Below are 18,719 nucleotides of genomic sequence, written 5' to 3'. Positions count from 1 at the left end.
CTTAATCCATTTTTTTCTTTCTGTTAGGGGAAGTCAACATCCAGCAATTACCGTTGTTGTTGGAGAGAGATTGAAAGGCAATAAGCTCTATGCGGCAATTGATATTTATCGAAAGGGTTGGGCGCAAGCAGCCTGATAAATGACTCACGTTTCGGGGAACTGGTGAATTTTATGATGCCCAATCAGATTATAGAGCTATATGCTCAGTAGTCTGCAATGTGAGAATCGGTGTAATGCCGTGTGCTGCAATACCCTTCCTTCAAGAATATTTTTCTTGACGAATCGTGGTTGCAGTGGGGTTGGGATCATAATCCAGCCTCCATCACGAGTCTCATTTTTAGCAAGCATCCCACTGTTGCTAGGTACTGAGTCAAACTGTTTACTTCACTGTGAAAGTGAAGCGCTTCCTATTTCTTTTACTTATTTTTTCATACCTCATTATTTCATATTCTCTAAAACCCGAACACACTTACTGGTTATAATCAGGCGCTCTATTGCTTTAGCAAAAAGCCCCAGTCCAAGCCATTAAAAACAGAGTATTCCGCTAGAAGACTATCTAAAGATAGCTTTGGCCTTTAGAAGGCTACAAGCAAATAACAACTGTGTTTTAAGTCTATTACACTTGGTCCAGTTTTGACCACAACCCACAAAAAAAAACGAGGTTTGAAAACAGGTCAATGCCCTAATTCACATATAAGTAATATGTATTTCTCTATCTTAAAGAAAAACAGTTCTTTTCTGCATGTTCCAGTTCTACTTTTTTGAAGGAAATTTGTTTGTGTCTTATGAGTTTCCTTCATCTATTTTCATATTGGTACAAACGCTGATGCTGGAGCATAGTAGTTGTCTTTTATTACTGTAAAACACAGTACAACAACAAAAAACAAAACAAACAAATGGAATAAAACAAAAAAGACTATATTATAGGCTTGATCGGGAGAGGATTGTCAGGACCAGAACCGAAACAGGACCCAATTGCATAACGTTTACCACAAGTTTTATTGAAAGAAAGAGGAAGGACTGCGCCCACGATCCGGTGTTCGTTAGACGAGGGAAGCGAGTCGCTCTCGCACTCGGCTTGTGATCCGAACACGGAAGTGGATCATCTGTAGGGAGCTTTGGCGGTGTCAGGGACGGAAAACTGGTCGGTAGCCGGGACTGGGAGAGCAAGCGTGGTCGGGGTCGGAAACGAGTTGTAAGCCAGGACAAAAGAGTAGACATAGTCGGGAACAAAAATGGGTCGTAAGCCGGGACGGGAGAGTAGATGCGGTCGGGATCAAAACAGGTCATAGCCGGAGACAAACAGGAGCAAAAATGGGACAGGCGGGAGTCAGGGTCGAAAAAAGCTTGCCTTGTATACACAGAGATTCGCAGACAGACTGACAACAGGGGATTGACAGGACTGGGTTTAACTAGGGACAGGGAGCCAATCAGAGCCTGCATCGATAATCGTGACAAAAACAAAACAAATAAAATAAAACAAAAAAGACTATATTATGGGCTTGATCAGGAGAGGATGTTAACCAAAAAAGCACCGGGAAGTGGTATTTTATAAGACATAGGAGTGGTTTGAAAGATAAGTCCCTGTGAATAGTGGAAATTTACCAAAATGACCATGGGCAGAAAACTAACTCATTGGAATTTAAGAGTGTTCTGACAAATATTCAGACACAAAATTTGAGTAAATGCTTCACACAAATACAAAAACAACCAGGGAGCGTATTAACAATAACCAAATTATTAATGAGATGATGGTCAAACAGATATTACTGGAAAACTAATGTAATTGACTGTATATGCAATGACATTTTATAATTATCGAACAATGTTTGTGCACCAACTGTTTTAAAACCACAAAAAAATGAGTGCTATACAGAGTCTTAAGGTCTCATTAAATACAGTGTCTGATTTTGATTATATTTCTTCCTGAAAATCATACAATATTTGCCTCTCACAGATGATTTTACAGTGATCATTTTTACATCGATGTGCTCTCTAAATCTAAACAACAAAAGTTATGAGTATTTCCACCCGCTACTCATCTTTGTTAGATTCATCAGCAGACGTCTGCTAATGAGTGAAGTGCCTCATTATTCTTGATAATCATCTGACTGGCATCCTCATCAGCGGGAAGTGATGGAGTGTGTTGAAAGGACATTCATCAATGGTCCGAGAACGACTCCATTAGTCGTAGCTGGAGTCATTAAAAAAACAGGTCGTGTTTTACAATTCTACTTGGATACTATTTTGGGGGATCAAACACTTGGGGAACTGGTAGGTCGAAAGTAATCCAAATAATTCATGTGGAATTAAGAAAAAATAAGATTATGTGTGATATTTACGTTTTTGGATTTGACCCAACAATAATTCAATCCAGAAATGACTGATAATTGTTTCCAAGAATGATAAACCTCAATCTTGGTGTCTACAATCTAGGCATCCACGGTGAAGACAAAGCTATCCATTCAACAACAAACTCTTGAAAATTACTAAAAGTTAACTCAAAACTATCCCCCAAATTGTCAGAACCAGAACAGACGGAGGACCCAGACGCGTAACGTTTTCACACAAGCTTTATTTACGGGAACGGGGCAGTCATGCGCGTGAACGCCAGTAATTCGGCGATTGCTAGGCGTAAGAAGTGAGATAGAAGACCGGCGCAGAAAAACAGGAAGCCAGAGGCAAACGAGATCTATACCAGATGCATTAGCAGATACCGGACAGATGGGATCAATACTGGACAGGGCGAGCTGGACTGGATCGATACCGGATACTAGAGCAAGATACCGGACAGGACGAGACAGACAGGATCGATACCGGATACTGGCGCAAGATATCGGACAGGATGAAACAGGCGGGATCGATACCGGACACTGGAGACTGCAACAAGATATCAGACAGGACGAGATAGATGGAATCGATACCAGATACTTGAGACTGGAGTCAGATATCAGACAGGACGAGACAGACTGGATTGATACCGGGCAGGATACACGAGCAGGATACCGGACAGTATCAAAATACACGTCTTGTGGGTGCAGAGGTTCGTTGACGGACTGACATAGGGTGAGTGAGAGCAATGAGCTTAAATAGGAGGGAATCAGGCAACGAGCCGCAGTTGGCGCCAAATGGGCGGGGCCGATAGAGGGCAATGGGCAACCGTGACACAAATGACAATTTCCAAGTCAAAAGCCTGCCCACATACAATTTAACTGATTCTGCTTAACAATGGAGGCTTATCTAAAAAAGAAAAAATACTGCTCTGCAGCAAGGGAAGTTGAGAAAACATTCAAACATGTTTTTTTCTTTTTTTCACCGGAATTATTTCTATAATGTATATCTTCCACATATCTTTGCAACAAATGCGGTTAATCTTCACCCATTGTATTAATCTGCGCCTGTTAGCTTTGTTCTTGTTTGTAAACCAACCATGAATACTGTACTGTATACTATCCTGTGCCGCTTTATATGTTAGCCACTGTCTCTAAATATAATATTCTCGCTCCAACCTCCTGACACTTTTTCCCAGTATTTCCCTCAGTCAGAAGTTGTATATAAAGGCGAAGAGGCAGCCTGACTTGCTGCCCCCACAGCGACCAAGTCTAGACCGATCAACTTACTCTAAACAGCAGCAGTGATTCCCACTATTGATTGAAAAATAACCCAATTGCGGTCAATTGACAACTAAGTTTGGCAAAAGGTGGCGTGTACGACAGAGGTGATTTGAGGTTCCGCGCGAAGTGAATTATTGAATACGCGGCACTGTTGCGCACTGTCAGACTTGCAAGAATAGCAGATGATCACACGGAAATTATTCATCATCAGCAGACCCCTGTGAGGTTTCTAAAAAGAAAAGAGTAAATGTTTTACGTGTTTACCCACAATGACAAAACATCAAACATTATCGGTGAACAAACGGTTTGTGTGGTTTTCATTTATACAAGTCGACATCACTTACTAATCACTATCTTCTGATGCTAATCTCAGTTGACAGGTTTTCTCTCCTCTCCTTTTCCCATCCGTTCCATATTAATTCGAAGGAGAGAATGTGTTTCGAAAGTAAGGTGTCAGAGAGTTTGAAATATAAAAGATGGCAGATTTGAATTATGCATAAATGGTAGAAGTATGATGGCACAATAGAGAGGCAAAGCTATCTCCCTTCACTGTTTGCAGTTCAAGGCAAGACTTGTATTATAAAAGAAACTATTCTGTTGGGATACAATCTATCACCTTGTAATTTGCTAATGAAAGTCAACAGATTGGGTTGAATGCGTAGAAAACTTTCACGGCAGGCTGAAAAGGAGCTATGGAGGTTGTGCACTCGCTCACAGAAACATTTTTGGGGTAGTGTACACTACAGAATACACAATTCTGTGTAACAATTTGCACTTTTGAAACTCTCAAGTAAAATCATGTTCTTATAATTTCTTAAAGGCATAGTGTGTATTATTTGACCACCAAAGATCGCTGTAGTGGAAGCGAAAACAAGTGGTCAAAAGAAGAATCCAAACTATGGGGACTTAAAATGACCAAAACACGTTATTTTATTTCTTCTTTTTTTGTGCAGCCTTTCACCAGGTTTTTGTGGTTCCCATAGCAGCATGATGGCAGACAATAATGTCAGCTCCCTCTAAGTGAGGCTCATGTCATATAAAATAAATTCATTTTTTAGTCCTTTAATATTTTAGAAAAGTCACATTTATATGAAAGTTTATGTAGTTTTGCCAACTCTTTTAATCTTTTTACCACTAGGAGGTGCTAAATAATACACACAATTGGTTTTGTGATGACAATTGCTAGACTTAAGAGATTTATTGAGTAGTTGTTTGAGGTTTTCAGTAACAAATGGCGTGGCAACACATGTAGAAGAATGTAGAATATAAAAATACGCATAAGCATCTGTTAGTTTTTGCATTATTCTTAGCGATTAGTCACTAAAAATACAAAACACTACTTTGTTAAGACCAATAGACCGCATTAAACCACAAAAAACGTGATGCTTACGGAATTAGTAATTCTTGATGTACAAACTGTTTATTTCTTTGCATTCAAATTAATTTTTACTAATAGTTTTTAATGCGTACATTAAAACAAGTCTCAAAGTGATTTATTACATTTTCATTCATCTAATTGAAGAAAATAATTATGATACAAGTGTTTTAATTTGAATTTTTTGAGGTTATTTCAAACTATTGCATCCTACAAGCATGCTGTCAAGAATGATAGTTTTATTAATTTCTCTTTTCATTATTTCCAGTGCCATTCATGGAACACAGCACCCAATTCCATGTTCAGAGAAAGATGTTTCTTCTAATTCTGCTACTCGGCACAATAAAACTGTGCAAAATATACATAAAATTTCGGGACAATTTGACCGGCCAATTAATCTGACATGCATATTTTTGGAATGTGGACGGAAACCCACGAGGTCATGGGGAGAACATGCAAACTCCACAAAGGGTAGGTGGAATTGAATCCTTGACCTCCACACGTGGGGCTGCGCGCTAATCACCTAGCCGGCTTGCTGTAGGTTCATTAAAAACTACCATCAAATCATAACAGTTACTATGCCAGGCCCAGTTTTACTCATTTATTTCTGATAGAGTACACAAACATACACATACAGAAGAACAAGCATGGAATTTATTAGACAATGCATTGTATTCAACACCGGAGCCTCTACAGTCCCTGAGCAAAAGAGGAGCAGGGATGGGGGCTAGAGCAGTGCTAGGAATCAAATGGACTGAACCATTTCAAGCCAGAGAAGTATTGACTAGCGTTTTTCATCATATTTACACCCACACTGTCCTTTACTTTACTAAAGAAAATAGTTTTAAATATGTTATAATTTGGAGGGGCTCTTGGGTTGGACCCACAACTGCATATACAGTACCTGTGGTTTATTCTTTGCTTTCTTGGTCTGTCAATCAAACTATGAATACGATATACAGTGGAACCTCGGTTTTCAAACGCCTCTCAGTTCGAACAAATCGGAGTACGACCAAAAATTTCGAAAAATTCTTGCTTCGCTGTTCGGTCAAAAAATCGGAGTTCAAACGCCGGTAATGCGTGAGTGCGTACGTTAGGGTGCGATGCTGAGCGGCGTACGGGTGTAGATCACTCTTTTCGTCACCAACTGTTATCGCGTGCGGACGTGCTTCGTTTTGCTTTCGCTTTTAATATAGGTGTACGAAGTGATTTAGCCCCTAATTATGCCTCCGAAGAAAGTCAGTGCAAACAGCAAAGTTGCTACAGGTGAAAAAAGAAAAGTAGTGCGTACAACTATTGCATTTAAGAAAGAAATAATAGCCAAATATGAAGGAGGTGTGCGAGCACCTTCTGCTGACCACCACAAAGGTAAGAAATCCTATTCATAAGATTACGATAACGCGAACGTACAATTAGCCTGGGTTAGCTTTAAGTTTACGTTAAACATTAGGGGTATTGGAACGGAGCCCAACATTGAGGGTGTTGGAACGGAGCCCCCTTTTCAATGAACCGCTCACCACTCGTTGTGGAGACCCGGGTGTTTTTTAATTTTTACACGTTCATGTTAGCGTAATCTTTCGTACAGAAGATTACGATAACGCGAACGTACGATTAGCCTGGGTTAGCTTTATGTTAACGTTAAACATTCATGGTAAACATTCAGGGTGTTAGAACGGATTAAAACGATTTACATTATTTTTAATGGGAAAAATGATTTCCGTGATCGAACAAATCGGTTTTCGAACAGGGTTCTGGAACGGATCGAGAACCGAGGTTCCACTGTAGCTAGATTTATTCGTAAATCCGACTGTGCCTCACAGAACACGAACCTCGCTGCACGTCACTGGATTGCATCAATGGAGAAAAGTAGTTGAATGTGACAGGATAATCATTGGCTCATAAAAGTTCGCTTACTCCACACTACCCCCATCAATAAGCCCCCCACCCCCATTTCTGAAATCTCGGCTACGCCCCTGACTACTACTACTACCGTGCATCTCCAAAATGAAAACCTCCCCTCTTCACCGCCCTCCCTCCTCCTCTCCTACCTCACACCCGCACATACATACAGACGCCTGGACGCTGCAGCGTTTTTTTTCTAGAGAGTGTCGGCAAACCAGGAGAGGAAGAAGCATCCGTTCATGTCCGGAGCGTGTTAGGTTAGGAGCATAAAAAAAGGAAAGAGAGAGGAAAACGGACGGCAGGAACGGGAGGGAGGAAAGGTGGAAAGAAAAAGCGAGCGATCGGATGGAAGGGAGCTGCGTTGCGGTGCGAGTGTCATTGCAGACATGGGTCGCCTTGGCACGACACCTTGCCTTGAGCTCCTTGGGCTTTTTTTCCGCTGTCAGTCTTTGGGCTCTGCAAATGGCGATGCGCTGCTGATGCTACCGCTGCCGAGCCCGGGAGACGCAGCACGGGCGGCGGATACCAGGGAATAAGAAGAAGACTCATATATGATCACCTGCACTTTTCTTTCCCTGGGATTTTCCGTAGCGGTGGACGGTACCATGGTGAATTACCAGAAATATATTACTGTGATGCAGCTGGCTCTGGGGGTGACCGCCTCCAACAAAGAACATTGTCTTCCACCAAGGAAGCGAATGTGGTGAGTAGGACATCAGGAGGGGATGAAGTCAGTGGGGGATGCAAATCAAAGCTGTGGAGAAAATGACACAATAGGGCTTTTTGGTCACTGCAGCCAATCTGCAACCATCTCACCACATTGCATGCTGGGAGTTGTTGGACGTGTGTGTGATTTGTCTTAAAGTTGAATGGCTGGTGTGGTGTTTCCCAACCTTTGTTGAGAAAATATTTTGCAATGGAGAGGGAAAAAATTGCAAGATGCACCATCAAATCAAAATAACACAAAAAGTGGATGCACAGGTAAATGTTGCACCATCTGCTATCTAACGAAAGAGCATTTTATTTTCTACCTGTCAATAAACGTCAATGGCACAAATTGACAAATTAGTGCAGGTATCACCATACCAAAATGTTGAAAGAGCCTTACCAGACCAAAAAAAAAACACATATGGCTGGAGCCGGAAAAAAAAATTAAATGCATGTATACATATAAAACTAAAAATCCAAACCAAAAGGGTTATTCATATGTTGGACCTGCACGGTTCAGAGAAGATCGGTCACACATACTTAAAAGCTAGTCATTTCATGTCTATAGTAAAAAGTACTGGAAACATTAAAAATGTTTGTGGTGGACGTGTCCTTTTACAGAACACCACAAAATGTAAAAAAAAAAACGTAATTTCCCCCTATTCCACTCTGTATATGTTTCCATTTTGATAATTCCTGAAAAAGTTCCTGGGACCCACTAGGCCAGTGCTAAAGAGCCACATGTGGCTCTAGAGCTGTAAATTGTTGACCCTCAAATTAGTAGAATTATTGCTGAATGAGTTGAAAATGATACTTTCTTGATGTTTATCTATTTTAAAAGACAAGTCCATGTTGATGAATAATAGGTTATAAGAATTTCGCAACAGCCACCCAAAAATGAATCGATACTACAGTGTTCAATGTTCATATAATAGCATTTTTTTTTAGACAGGACATTCAACATGGCAACTCCCTGAGCAAGAAACAATGATATTTCCATTTATTTTGGGGTTATACTTTCATATTGTCAGGAGGATGAAAATATGACATTTGGAGATATGCTTTTTCACACATTTATATAAACGGAGAAACAATTATTTTTTTACGTTGACAATTTTTTTGAGAATAGAGAGAGTCCTCAATTTACAAGATAAACAAAGTCTGATGTTTTGTCATTACAACCTTTGCACTTCCACCATTTTGTTCTCATCATCAAATCTGTATTTTAATAATGAAATCAATTTCACCCTTTTATTACTGTATTTTTTATTGTACAGTCTACTTACATATTTTTCTTCATTTGCCAAGCTTTCAAGCTGGAGCATTTTTCCCCACAGTTAGACAGATTCATTTCAACTTAAAAGCTGTTTTAAGCACATTTTTAGCACGATAATTGTAAGAAAAAGAAAACTGGCAAGAACCAGAACTGGATCAGGACCCCAACGCGTGACGTATCTCACACAAGCGTATTATTTTACGGGAAATAGGGAGTCGTGGACGTTGGGCATTGGTCTGGCGTGGAAAGACACCGACGAGAACGATACCAAATGCCTGAGTAGATATCGGACAGATCGGGTCGATACCGGACAGGACGGGACAGACAGGATTGATAATGAAACAGGATATCGAAATTAAACAGGACAAACTAGACGTTAATGAAAACTGGATAGAATAATCAATGGGACAAAAATAGACGGGGATGAAACTTGAAACCGATATAAAACAGGACAAAATAAACGGGAACAATATCGGACAGGAATTACCAACAGGAAACAAGGACCGAGTCAGAACCCACGTCTTGCGGGGCAGAGGTTCGTTGACGGACTGACAAAAGGAGAGTGACAGGACTGGGTTTAAATAGCAGGAAAGCCAATCTGTCAACGAGCCGCAGCTGGTGCCACACGGGCGGTGTCAATTGGGCGCTATGGCAACCGTGACAAAAATATGATATTTTAGCAAAGGCACGTGTTTTCCTACATATCGTTTCAAACGCCCAGAAGACTAGTGTGGTTTTCTTCATCTTCCACACTGAAACAAGCAACTTTTGTTTACAAAGCACAGATACAATTAATAAATTCTCCTGATCTTCTTTTTTGTTCCAAACATCAGTAACCCTGACAACAACAATTAGACATACCTGAATTAATCTCTTGGTCCATGTCAGACAGGAAATAAAATGGTGCTATTTAGTTCAGTACCCAGTGGCCTCTTTTTATGTGAAATTATTATGTTTCAATGTAAACACTCTCAATGATATATGTTGAATTATTTTTGTTTTAAATCAAGTCCATGTCGATGTTACTCAACCAATTTGTTAAATTGTAGGATTAAGGACAATGGTTAGTCTCAGCACTTGCCGCCTTTGTTTTCCTGTTATTTGGATTTTTGGTGGAATTTTATGCAGTAGTTGTGTTCAATTTTGTTAGCAGTATTAATAGTTGTATTGAAAAAAAAGGGGTAATCAAACATGACTTAGTTTTTTTTTTTTAAGGTCAAGTCATGTTTATTTGTGACGCCCTTAACCACAAGGAGACTCAAAGGACTGCACAGACTATTGCAAGCTACAGACTATTATGACACCATTCCCTGATCTAAAACCGACATGAGGGCAAGGAAAAATTCAAAAATCTTAGCATGAGGAAAATGAAGAAGCTTTGAGAAGGGACCGCACATGAGAAAAATCCCCCTTCCTGGATGACCAGGCTGCAACGGATGTTGCATTACCAAAAAATAAAATAAAAAATAATATATGAAATCATTAAAGTATAATACAAAATAAAAATCAAATCAAAAGGATGGCCAGGTTGCAATGGATGGTGGATTAACAAACAATACACAGACATTGTCAACATGAAATATAGCTGATTCAAAAGCTTTAGAATTCTTTACCATTATTTAATAAATACAAGACAAAGTAACTCATTCTCCAGGTTCCTTTTTTGTTGCTGTTATCATTTATTGCAAAAAGTTGAAATTGTATATTTTCCTGATGGCTCATGAGTTGGAAATCACTGAACTACGTTGATGTCATCGTCCTGAGCTCCATGTGCGTCAATGCAAATTAATGATCCATCACTTTTTGTTATGTTGTCTTTATTATAATAAAGGAACACAAAGCATAAGAAAATAGCACTGTGCTGTTTTCTTATTCCCTCTTGATCACCCTCCATTTAGCACGTCATCTGTACTCTCAGCATGTTTGCGTCTTGTCTTGCCACCACTTTGTGTCCTCATTACTCCAAACCGCAGTGGTCACCTCCTCCTGCCCCGGCCCAGTGTTTACTTAAAAAGAACACTCACGTTTGCTTCGTTCTCTCCCCTCACTGGAAGCGGTACCAAGGCCGGGATGCAGTCTGCTTGATCACCAGCATATTAGCACCTAGTTGAAAATCAAAGAAGCTTAATTAGGAGCTGGCTATGTGAATGGGAAATAGCAGGTGGTGCTTGCAAATATTTGGCTACGGCCATTCGGGAGCAAACAGAACCACAATTCTTGAAACGGATAGCTTTATGTGAAAATTGTTCATCTGTAATGAGACTCAAATCCTCAGGCCAACAAAACACCCGTAAATAGCATTTTTATTCATATTTGTCCTCGTACCTATTAGCTTCTATATTCTCTTCATAGCTTTCCAGGTCAAGTAGACCTCACAGTTTGTCAAGGAGACAGGTGGAATGCATTTGTGCGCTTTTTCCCATTAGTTAGGGCATGAACATACTGTAAGTGTGAACTGATTGAAATAACTCAAAGTCAGCTATGTAAACCTTAAGCTTGGAAAAATATGAAATTCTTATGTTTATGTAATATTTATAATCCAGATTGTTTTCATATTACCTAAATGGAATCTGACTATCGTCCATAACAGAATAAAAGTGCCCTAAACACCCCCCTTTAGTTTCCTTAGAATGTGGAAAACGTGTTTTACCAAAGTGCTCGTATTACTCTACATGGTTTTGTTTAGAGAAACATTATTTTTAAGACCCTGCAAAGTGAAATTGGAGATTTTTACTGCATACTCACTTTGGCTTTGTTTAAATTGGGCCCAAATATGAACTACAAGTTGCTCGTCTCACCCTAAGACCTTGAGCACCTGTGTTTGCATCTGCAAAATTTTGGTACAATATAAAACTAAAGAAACAGGTTTGGGTCTACCCTTTGAAAACTTGGTAAGCGTAGTTGTCAGGGTCAGGACACACTGGGGACATAATTACAGATGCTCCCCTACTTACGACCAATCGAGTTTCGTAAAACGGTAGATACGAATATTTTTTTGGGGGATGTCGAAAAATATCCGGACATTGCTGTCAGTTAGAATTTGTTTTGTGTGCACCTTTTTCCGAGTATAGGACATTATAGTAGTGCTTCTTTCCGCCGCTACCGGTGTGTGGTGCTGTGAGAAGTCACCCAGCATCCACCCAGAAGAAGAAATCCGCATCCTCTCCCTAGTTCGTGTGTTAACATTCTATACTGTATCTCTAGCGCACTAAGAACGTTGACATTTTTATTGTTTACTATCTCGTGCATCCATTCAATATGGTTGGTGTAAAGTGTAAAGAAGAGGTGAGCAGTTTCTTTTGAAATGAAAGTGAAATAAGAAAGATTAATGCGCCCACTTTTTACCGCGGAGGAGGAAGTCGCCTAACTCTTGAAGCGCACCTTCCAAAAGTAAGTTAAACTCAACTTTATTTATCTTTATAGAGCATATCATTTTATTAAACGTTTATTCTTTGGGTATAAAACAATACAGGTTACTTATACAAGCCTTAAACCTACTTATATAAATCTTAAACATACAAAATATAGCACTGAAGCAACTTATGAACAAATTCAACTGACGAACAATCGTCCAGAACCTCGTTCGTAAGTAGGGCAACGTTTGTAGACCCAGGGAAATATTGGTCAATAGAAAACGGGGGCGGTGCACACAATGATTGTCATGCAAAAAATATAATTTGGCATTTGGTAAGATGGTTTATAACAATATAATATTTGGGGGAAATAAACAATTAGGGTTAGGAGTTGTTCGTGTAATGGATTTTACAGGGTGGTTTGCTATTACTTTTAATCAATAGCCCGGGGATGAAAAAAAAACAAGTTTCAAGGTCCCTCGGCCCCTTAAAGCACTGAGAGAACCTTGAGTTTGATGTGACAGCATAGACTGGAGCTTTATGCCTCTTTGGCAATGTTAGAGTACCTCAGTACCACCGCGTGAAAAATACCCGTGGTAACTCGGTGGTATATATTCTAGACACAAACAAGATACAGTATTGCTTATATTTTCATGACTTAATTGAGTATATATGTGGATGTGTGTTTTTGAAAATGTGTTTGATAATCATCTAAAATATTTTTTGTTGCACGAGAAATCATTTCTTGACAATTGTTATTTATTAGGCTTCTTAAGTTGTTCACTTAGCGTAGTTCAAGCGAAAGGGATTTTTAATAATTGATTATTTTTTTTAGACAAAAAAGGGCTATTCAATTTAAATGCTACAGTAGTACCTCTAGATATGAGATTATATCTGTTTCCTAACTAGAATTGCTCGTATCTAGAGCAGTGCTAAAAAAACTGAAAACCAATTATTCAGCTCCCGACCAAGTTAACCCCTAAATACACTATTTTGAATAAATCCACGTCTGTTTTTAATAAATGTGGACTTTAAAATATAAAGTGATATACATATTCTTTGAGTAGGACCTTGCGCATTCCGCGCCACAACAAATGAACTCCAATTATATGGAATCCATTCCTCACCACCCTTTCCCATAGCCACCTTAAGTTGGATAGGCCCCAAATTGCGGACTTTCTTTGTTGTCCACTTCCTTCATGTTTCTTTTTGACATCAATAGTCATGCATTATTCACTAAGAAATTAGGGACACTGTCAAAAAATGCCCGACTCTGCAATGTTGAAGGAAATCCTGGATACAAACCTTATTTTGATGTCATCAACTTTGCCGCATGGCTCCGACCTTCGAAGTTTCAAGGAAAGGCACTCTAGTCTCTGATCAAATTAATGTCTATCTTACTGATTCGTCTAAAAGTGATTAGTTTTCAGACACCACGTGCTGTTAGTTCATCTAACGCTAATATCTACGCCAATGGAAAACATTTCTCGTGGGGCTGACGATCACTTTAACTTTGTTAAAAGGCAAAAGCAGGGGTCTAGAATCTATGGATCATGAGCTTTTCATTGTACATCTGGCTCGTATACAATCATAAGACTATGCACATTTCTGCCGTTTCATTTGTGCACACCAAGCAGATACAACACTGACAACGTTGGTGGTATGGTCCAGTATATATAGGGAACATTTTTAGCTACATTTAACAGTCAATGTGTATCAGATGCTGTTTTGCCTCTACATCACTGAGGAATCATTTATATGGAAGCTCATTAAATAATCCATGTTCACTAATGGGTTTATGATGAGAACTCACAGAACAAACTGTAAGCAGAAGCAAAAGCATCCAGAGCACAGAGCGCAAGCACTTGCTTCTTTCCCTCGCCCAGTGCTTTCTGTACCGAAAATAAATACGATATCCTCGTTTGCAAACGTTTGTGACATTTTTACAAGTGAGCTTTGCTCGCTTCTCGAAACCATTATTTAGGACAAAACTGAGCCTCAACACTCTTAAGTAATCATAGGAGGGAGACACATTTTAAGTGGTATATTTGGTTCGCACTTTCGCTGATCACGCTAAAGTTCCCCAGTTCGAGACCGGGTGGAAACATATGTTAGCCTGAGGGATGGGCGCCACCAGTCTGTACTTGCCCAAGACACAACGCACGAAATAATATCCATACAACCTTAGTAGTTGGGGGTAACCAAACAACCATTTATATGGTACACGGGCTCTGAAATTACTATTATTTCATAGATTTGATCAAATCATCAAACATCACACATAAAATAATAAGGGGTAAAGAATTAGCTTTTGTCTGGGGAGCAGGTTTAGCAGTTTTGTTAAATTTTGTCATGAAATGGTATGGCTCTCTCCAAATAAAACAACAAACAAAATGAGCTTTTATGGCGCTTTGAGTCCAAAAGGTTCTAATATATATGTTTTAAGGCAGGGTGGCTGCCTTAAAACATAGATATCAGAACACAAAAGTCGCACCAAAAAAGAAACTCGTTAAAAGGGTTTATTGCTTTAGTCAATATTACTGAAAGAAGAAAAAAACCCTAGACATTATAAGCTTGATTTTAATTCACAAAAAAAAAAAATATTTGTAACTGTATTAGATAGATAGATAGATAGATAGATACTTTGTTCATCCCCGAAGGGAAATTCACATTTCCAGCAGCATCCCTGAGCTGAGAACAATCGAGAACAATCGAAAATAACACGGGAGCTGCTGGAGTGGCTGCCATTCGTGACGGCGCCGGAAGAAAAGATTCAATTTGAATCATTTACAAACAAACAAACAATTGAATCATGTACAAACAAACAAACAAAATATTCATGTTTCAATAAGTGGAGTGTTAATAAAATATTTCTGATACTGATATAACCAGATAAAACTAATTTTAAGTTACCTGTCCAAATGAATGTTGTGCCATCTCACCTTTCCCACTCTCTCTCCTGCAGTTGACTTGCTGCTGCTCGCTCCTGAAACTAATACTTACCTCTTTGTGTATTGCCTGCATATGGCGACACCCTCTTTCAGCTTGTCTGTCAGAACCTTGATCTCCTCCTTTCAAACAAGAGCAAAACTGTCCATATTCTCCCAACGGTTTAATTATTATATTATGTGCACATAAATATGCTGCCTAAAAATTGTGAGTGGGAATATACAATTACTCCACTGTGGCCCATATAAGAGCTTTACACATGCGGCGCTATTGACAGCTATAGACATCAAACATCCATTTTTTGTTTAAGAAATCAAGCGGTAAATCAGTTTTCTGAGATTTTAGTGCATGTATAAGTGATATGATGTCTGTTCTGAAAGGATAGTCGAATGTTGCGACGTTTTAAGGGACGGGCAGGGCACCCGTATGATGCGGCAGGGGTAAACCAGCAGCTTTCATTGGTTTACCCCTGGTCAGGCCCTGCTGTTGAACAGAAGAGTGTGTTGTGTCACCCTGACCCGAGTGACATGGCCGCTTTCTTGTGTCCCGTTTCATGAGGGACGAAAGCATGACCAACTTGGGTGCCGAGGTGCTTAACTTGTTTGGGTGTTTGGGCATTTGGGTTGGCCATGGTTTAACTGTTTTGTGTTTTTTGCTACTTTTTCCTTTTTTCTTTGTTTTTGTGTATGCGTTTGTCTTGCTGTCGGTCAACCCTCTCGAGGGATATGACCAGGGTAGATAGATAGATAGATTGATATGATATGATGTTTATAGCATTGTGTAACATGATGCATAGGTTTGTGTAACTATAATCCCTCACAAACTCCCAAGGGTTTCAATCACGGCAGTCAAGGGCAGGTCTTTCATCTTTCTCCCTTATCAAATTCATTGTCTGCTCTTAACCCGCCCCCCGGGGACAAGATGAGGGTTTTCTCCAAGACCTTTCATGTCCCCATTGTTATTGTTTGTGATGATTCACATGTCGTCTGATAAGCAGCAGATTTTATTTTAGGGAACCTGTGCACAAAAGCTGAATTATTCATGCAAGCGCCACAGAGGTTTCCGATCTCGTTAGATTAAAGATTTGTAACAGCGAGAAGATGTGCCAACCACAATTAGGTGTCACCAACGGGAGAACGTTTTTGTAACAGTCAGAGATTTTGGTTTTCAGGGGTCCTTTAGAAACAAACTCCACGCGGGCTCCCTCGCAATTAACTACTAATAATGGATTTTACATGGGAGATGTTGCCTTTTTCTAGAGATCTCTACTCAGCGTTTGTAATGATTTCAGTTAATTTCCCTAATTGTTTTCTATTCTGAGAAGGCGCTCAAGTGCGACGCGGCTGGAGCGTAGGAAGCAAGTGTGCCTTGACAAATTGTTAATTCTTTAAGGGATTTAGTGAGACGACTAAATAATATCTGCGCCTTAAAAACGACGTATTATAATGGTAATTACAAATGTTTAATATCATTTTTTTTCCATTCTGGTCAGAGTACTCAACTCTTGAATAGTCACTTTTACCCAGTAAAGTAAGGATCCAAACTTATCCTCCCCAGCATTGTGGAAAATTAAATAATTAAAAATAATAATATCTGTAATTATTAAACTGTCAGGACCAGAACGGAAACAGGACCCAGTTGCGTAATGTTTACCACAAGTTTTATTGAAGGAAAGAGGAAGGGCTGCGCCCATGATCCGGTGTTCGTTGGACGGGGGAAGCGAGTCGCTCTCGCACTCGGATTGTGATCCGAACACGGAAGTGGATCATCCGTAGCGAGCGATGGCGGTGTTAGGGACGGAAAAACTGGTCGGTAGCCGGGACTGGGAGAGCAAAGAGTGGTCAGGGTCGGAAAATGAGTTGTAAGCCAGGACGGGAGAGTAGACGTAGTCGGGATCGAAAATGGGTCGTACGCCGGGACGGTGAAGCAGACGTAGTCAGGATAAAAACAGGTCGTAGCCGGAGACAAACGGGAGCAAAAACGGGACAGGCAGGGGTCAGGGTGGAAAAAGGCTTGCCTTGTATACACAGAGGTTCGCAGACGGACTGACAACAGGGGATTGACAAGACAGGGTTTAAGTAGGGACAGAGAACCAATCAGGACCTTCAGCGGTTGGCGCCAAATGAGCGGGCACAGGTGATTCTCATCATGACATTAAACAGCTTAAAGAGTCCTAGTTAATATGGCCATATGGTAAGTGTACTATTTACCCATCCCCTTAATAGCTAATAATAAATGTCTTCTTAATTTAATTAAACTAGAAATCTATTCTCTGATTTGTGGGAAAAAATATTTGAAACAAATTTGCAATATATATGTTGCCATTTTTAGCTAACGGCTACACTGCAGACAACATCTTGATCTTTCGGCATGTCACGAAGTGATTTTACCCATTATTTTAGCCATTCCACTATATTTTCATTGAATATTGTAGACATTACTCAGTATTACAATTGGGATGACATAAGTAAAACTGACTTAAAATGAAAGTAATTATGCAAATAGTTTAAAAAATACTTTAAAAAAAACATTGTTGTGTTCGTTTTGATTCATATTCATTTTATGAAAGCATTATAGTATTAAAATATTACATATTGAACCATATATTTAAATAATCATTTAATTTTTATAATTTTAAGTATTATTTTGCCCAATTGCACAGTCTTGTTTGTTCTCTGGGAATGTACTGCACCTACTCGTAACTTGTTTGGCATGTAACAATAAAACATACACTAAAACCTGAGATATTCTGGTTAGTCTCATTGCATTGTTGTTATTTTGAACAGCACTGTATATCCTATGCCGAGAACAACTAATTACTACTAATTGAGAAACTGACGGACTGGCGATCTCTCAATTGCAATGCAGTGGCCCCTTTATATACTTAATTAATTTGCTCGTGGATCGAGCTCACATCTAAAGTTTTTTATACCTCGAGCGAAATTTTCCCCAAACGTAATAATTAAAAACAAATGAATGAGTATCTGGCATCCCGAAAGCATCCAAACAAATGAATGAGTTCCTGGCCTCCCGAAAGTGAATGGGTATAAAACACATCTTCCTGAACACAAAAAGATTCAAATAGTAATTGAACATAAAATTGCAGTAATAAAATAACTAAGATGATATTATCAAAATAAAATGTGAGTTTATTTTGATCACTCACCATGGATGAAGTCTGCAATTGCAGACTGAGATTTATTCGTGGTGGTGGAGGAGTGAGGGAGCATAAGAGACTGCCGATTACATGTAAGCACTTACTGTGTAGTTAAAATTAAGATTATTTTAAACTGTTAATAAATGTACTTAGAACTATTTTTTTCATGGCAACATTTTATCTATTTCTATTTTCTTTTCATTTTTGAAGCTTATTTCTGGTTTCAGTTTTTACTTTTCCCAACTCTCTTTTGACCTTGTTGTTGGACTCGAGACACTTTCATTTTTTAAAGGTTTTTTGAAGAAAAATCTATCCAAGGCGATTTATCTCTGCCTCCTCCTCAAAATGCTATGGAAATGCGTAAGACGTGTTATTAAAAGAGCTG

The 18,719-nt window shown here is 39.3% G+C and overlaps 1 protein-coding gene across 8 annotated transcripts in view; it reads left to right on the top strand.

Moving 5' to 3' along the window:
* tjp1b (tight junction protein 1b) overlaps positions 1-18,719 on the top strand; it is a 116,510-nt gene that overhangs the window by 8,427 nt on the left and 89,364 nt on the right. For 5 of the 8 annotated variants that reach the window (XM_088340007.1, XM_088339999.1, XM_088340001.1 and 2 more), the window contains exon 1: positions 7,132-7,594. The exons of 1 other annotated variant lie outside the window; for it this stretch is intronic. In XM_088340007.1, the coding sequence (XP_088196133.1) occupies positions 7,443-7,594 (152 nt within the window). In that variant the 5' untranslated portion in view covers positions 7,132-7,442. Of the gene's footprint in view, positions 1-7,131; positions 7,595-18,719 lie in introns of those variants that run through there. 2 more of the 8 variants (XM_088340003.1, XM_088340002.1) reach the window with 1 other exon arrangement.

Source organism: Urocampus carinirostris, chromosome 7 (assembly GCF_059441175.1).
Source record: "Urocampus carinirostris isolate Australia breed hairy pipefish chromosome 7, RoL_Ucar_1.0, whole genome shotgun sequence".
NCBI classification, from domain to species: Eukaryota; Metazoa; Chordata; class Actinopteri; order Syngnathiformes; family Syngnathidae; genus Urocampus; species Urocampus carinirostris.
The sequence above is the reverse complement of the archived record's forward strand: the minus strand, read 5'-3'. Positions and strand labels throughout refer to the sequence as shown.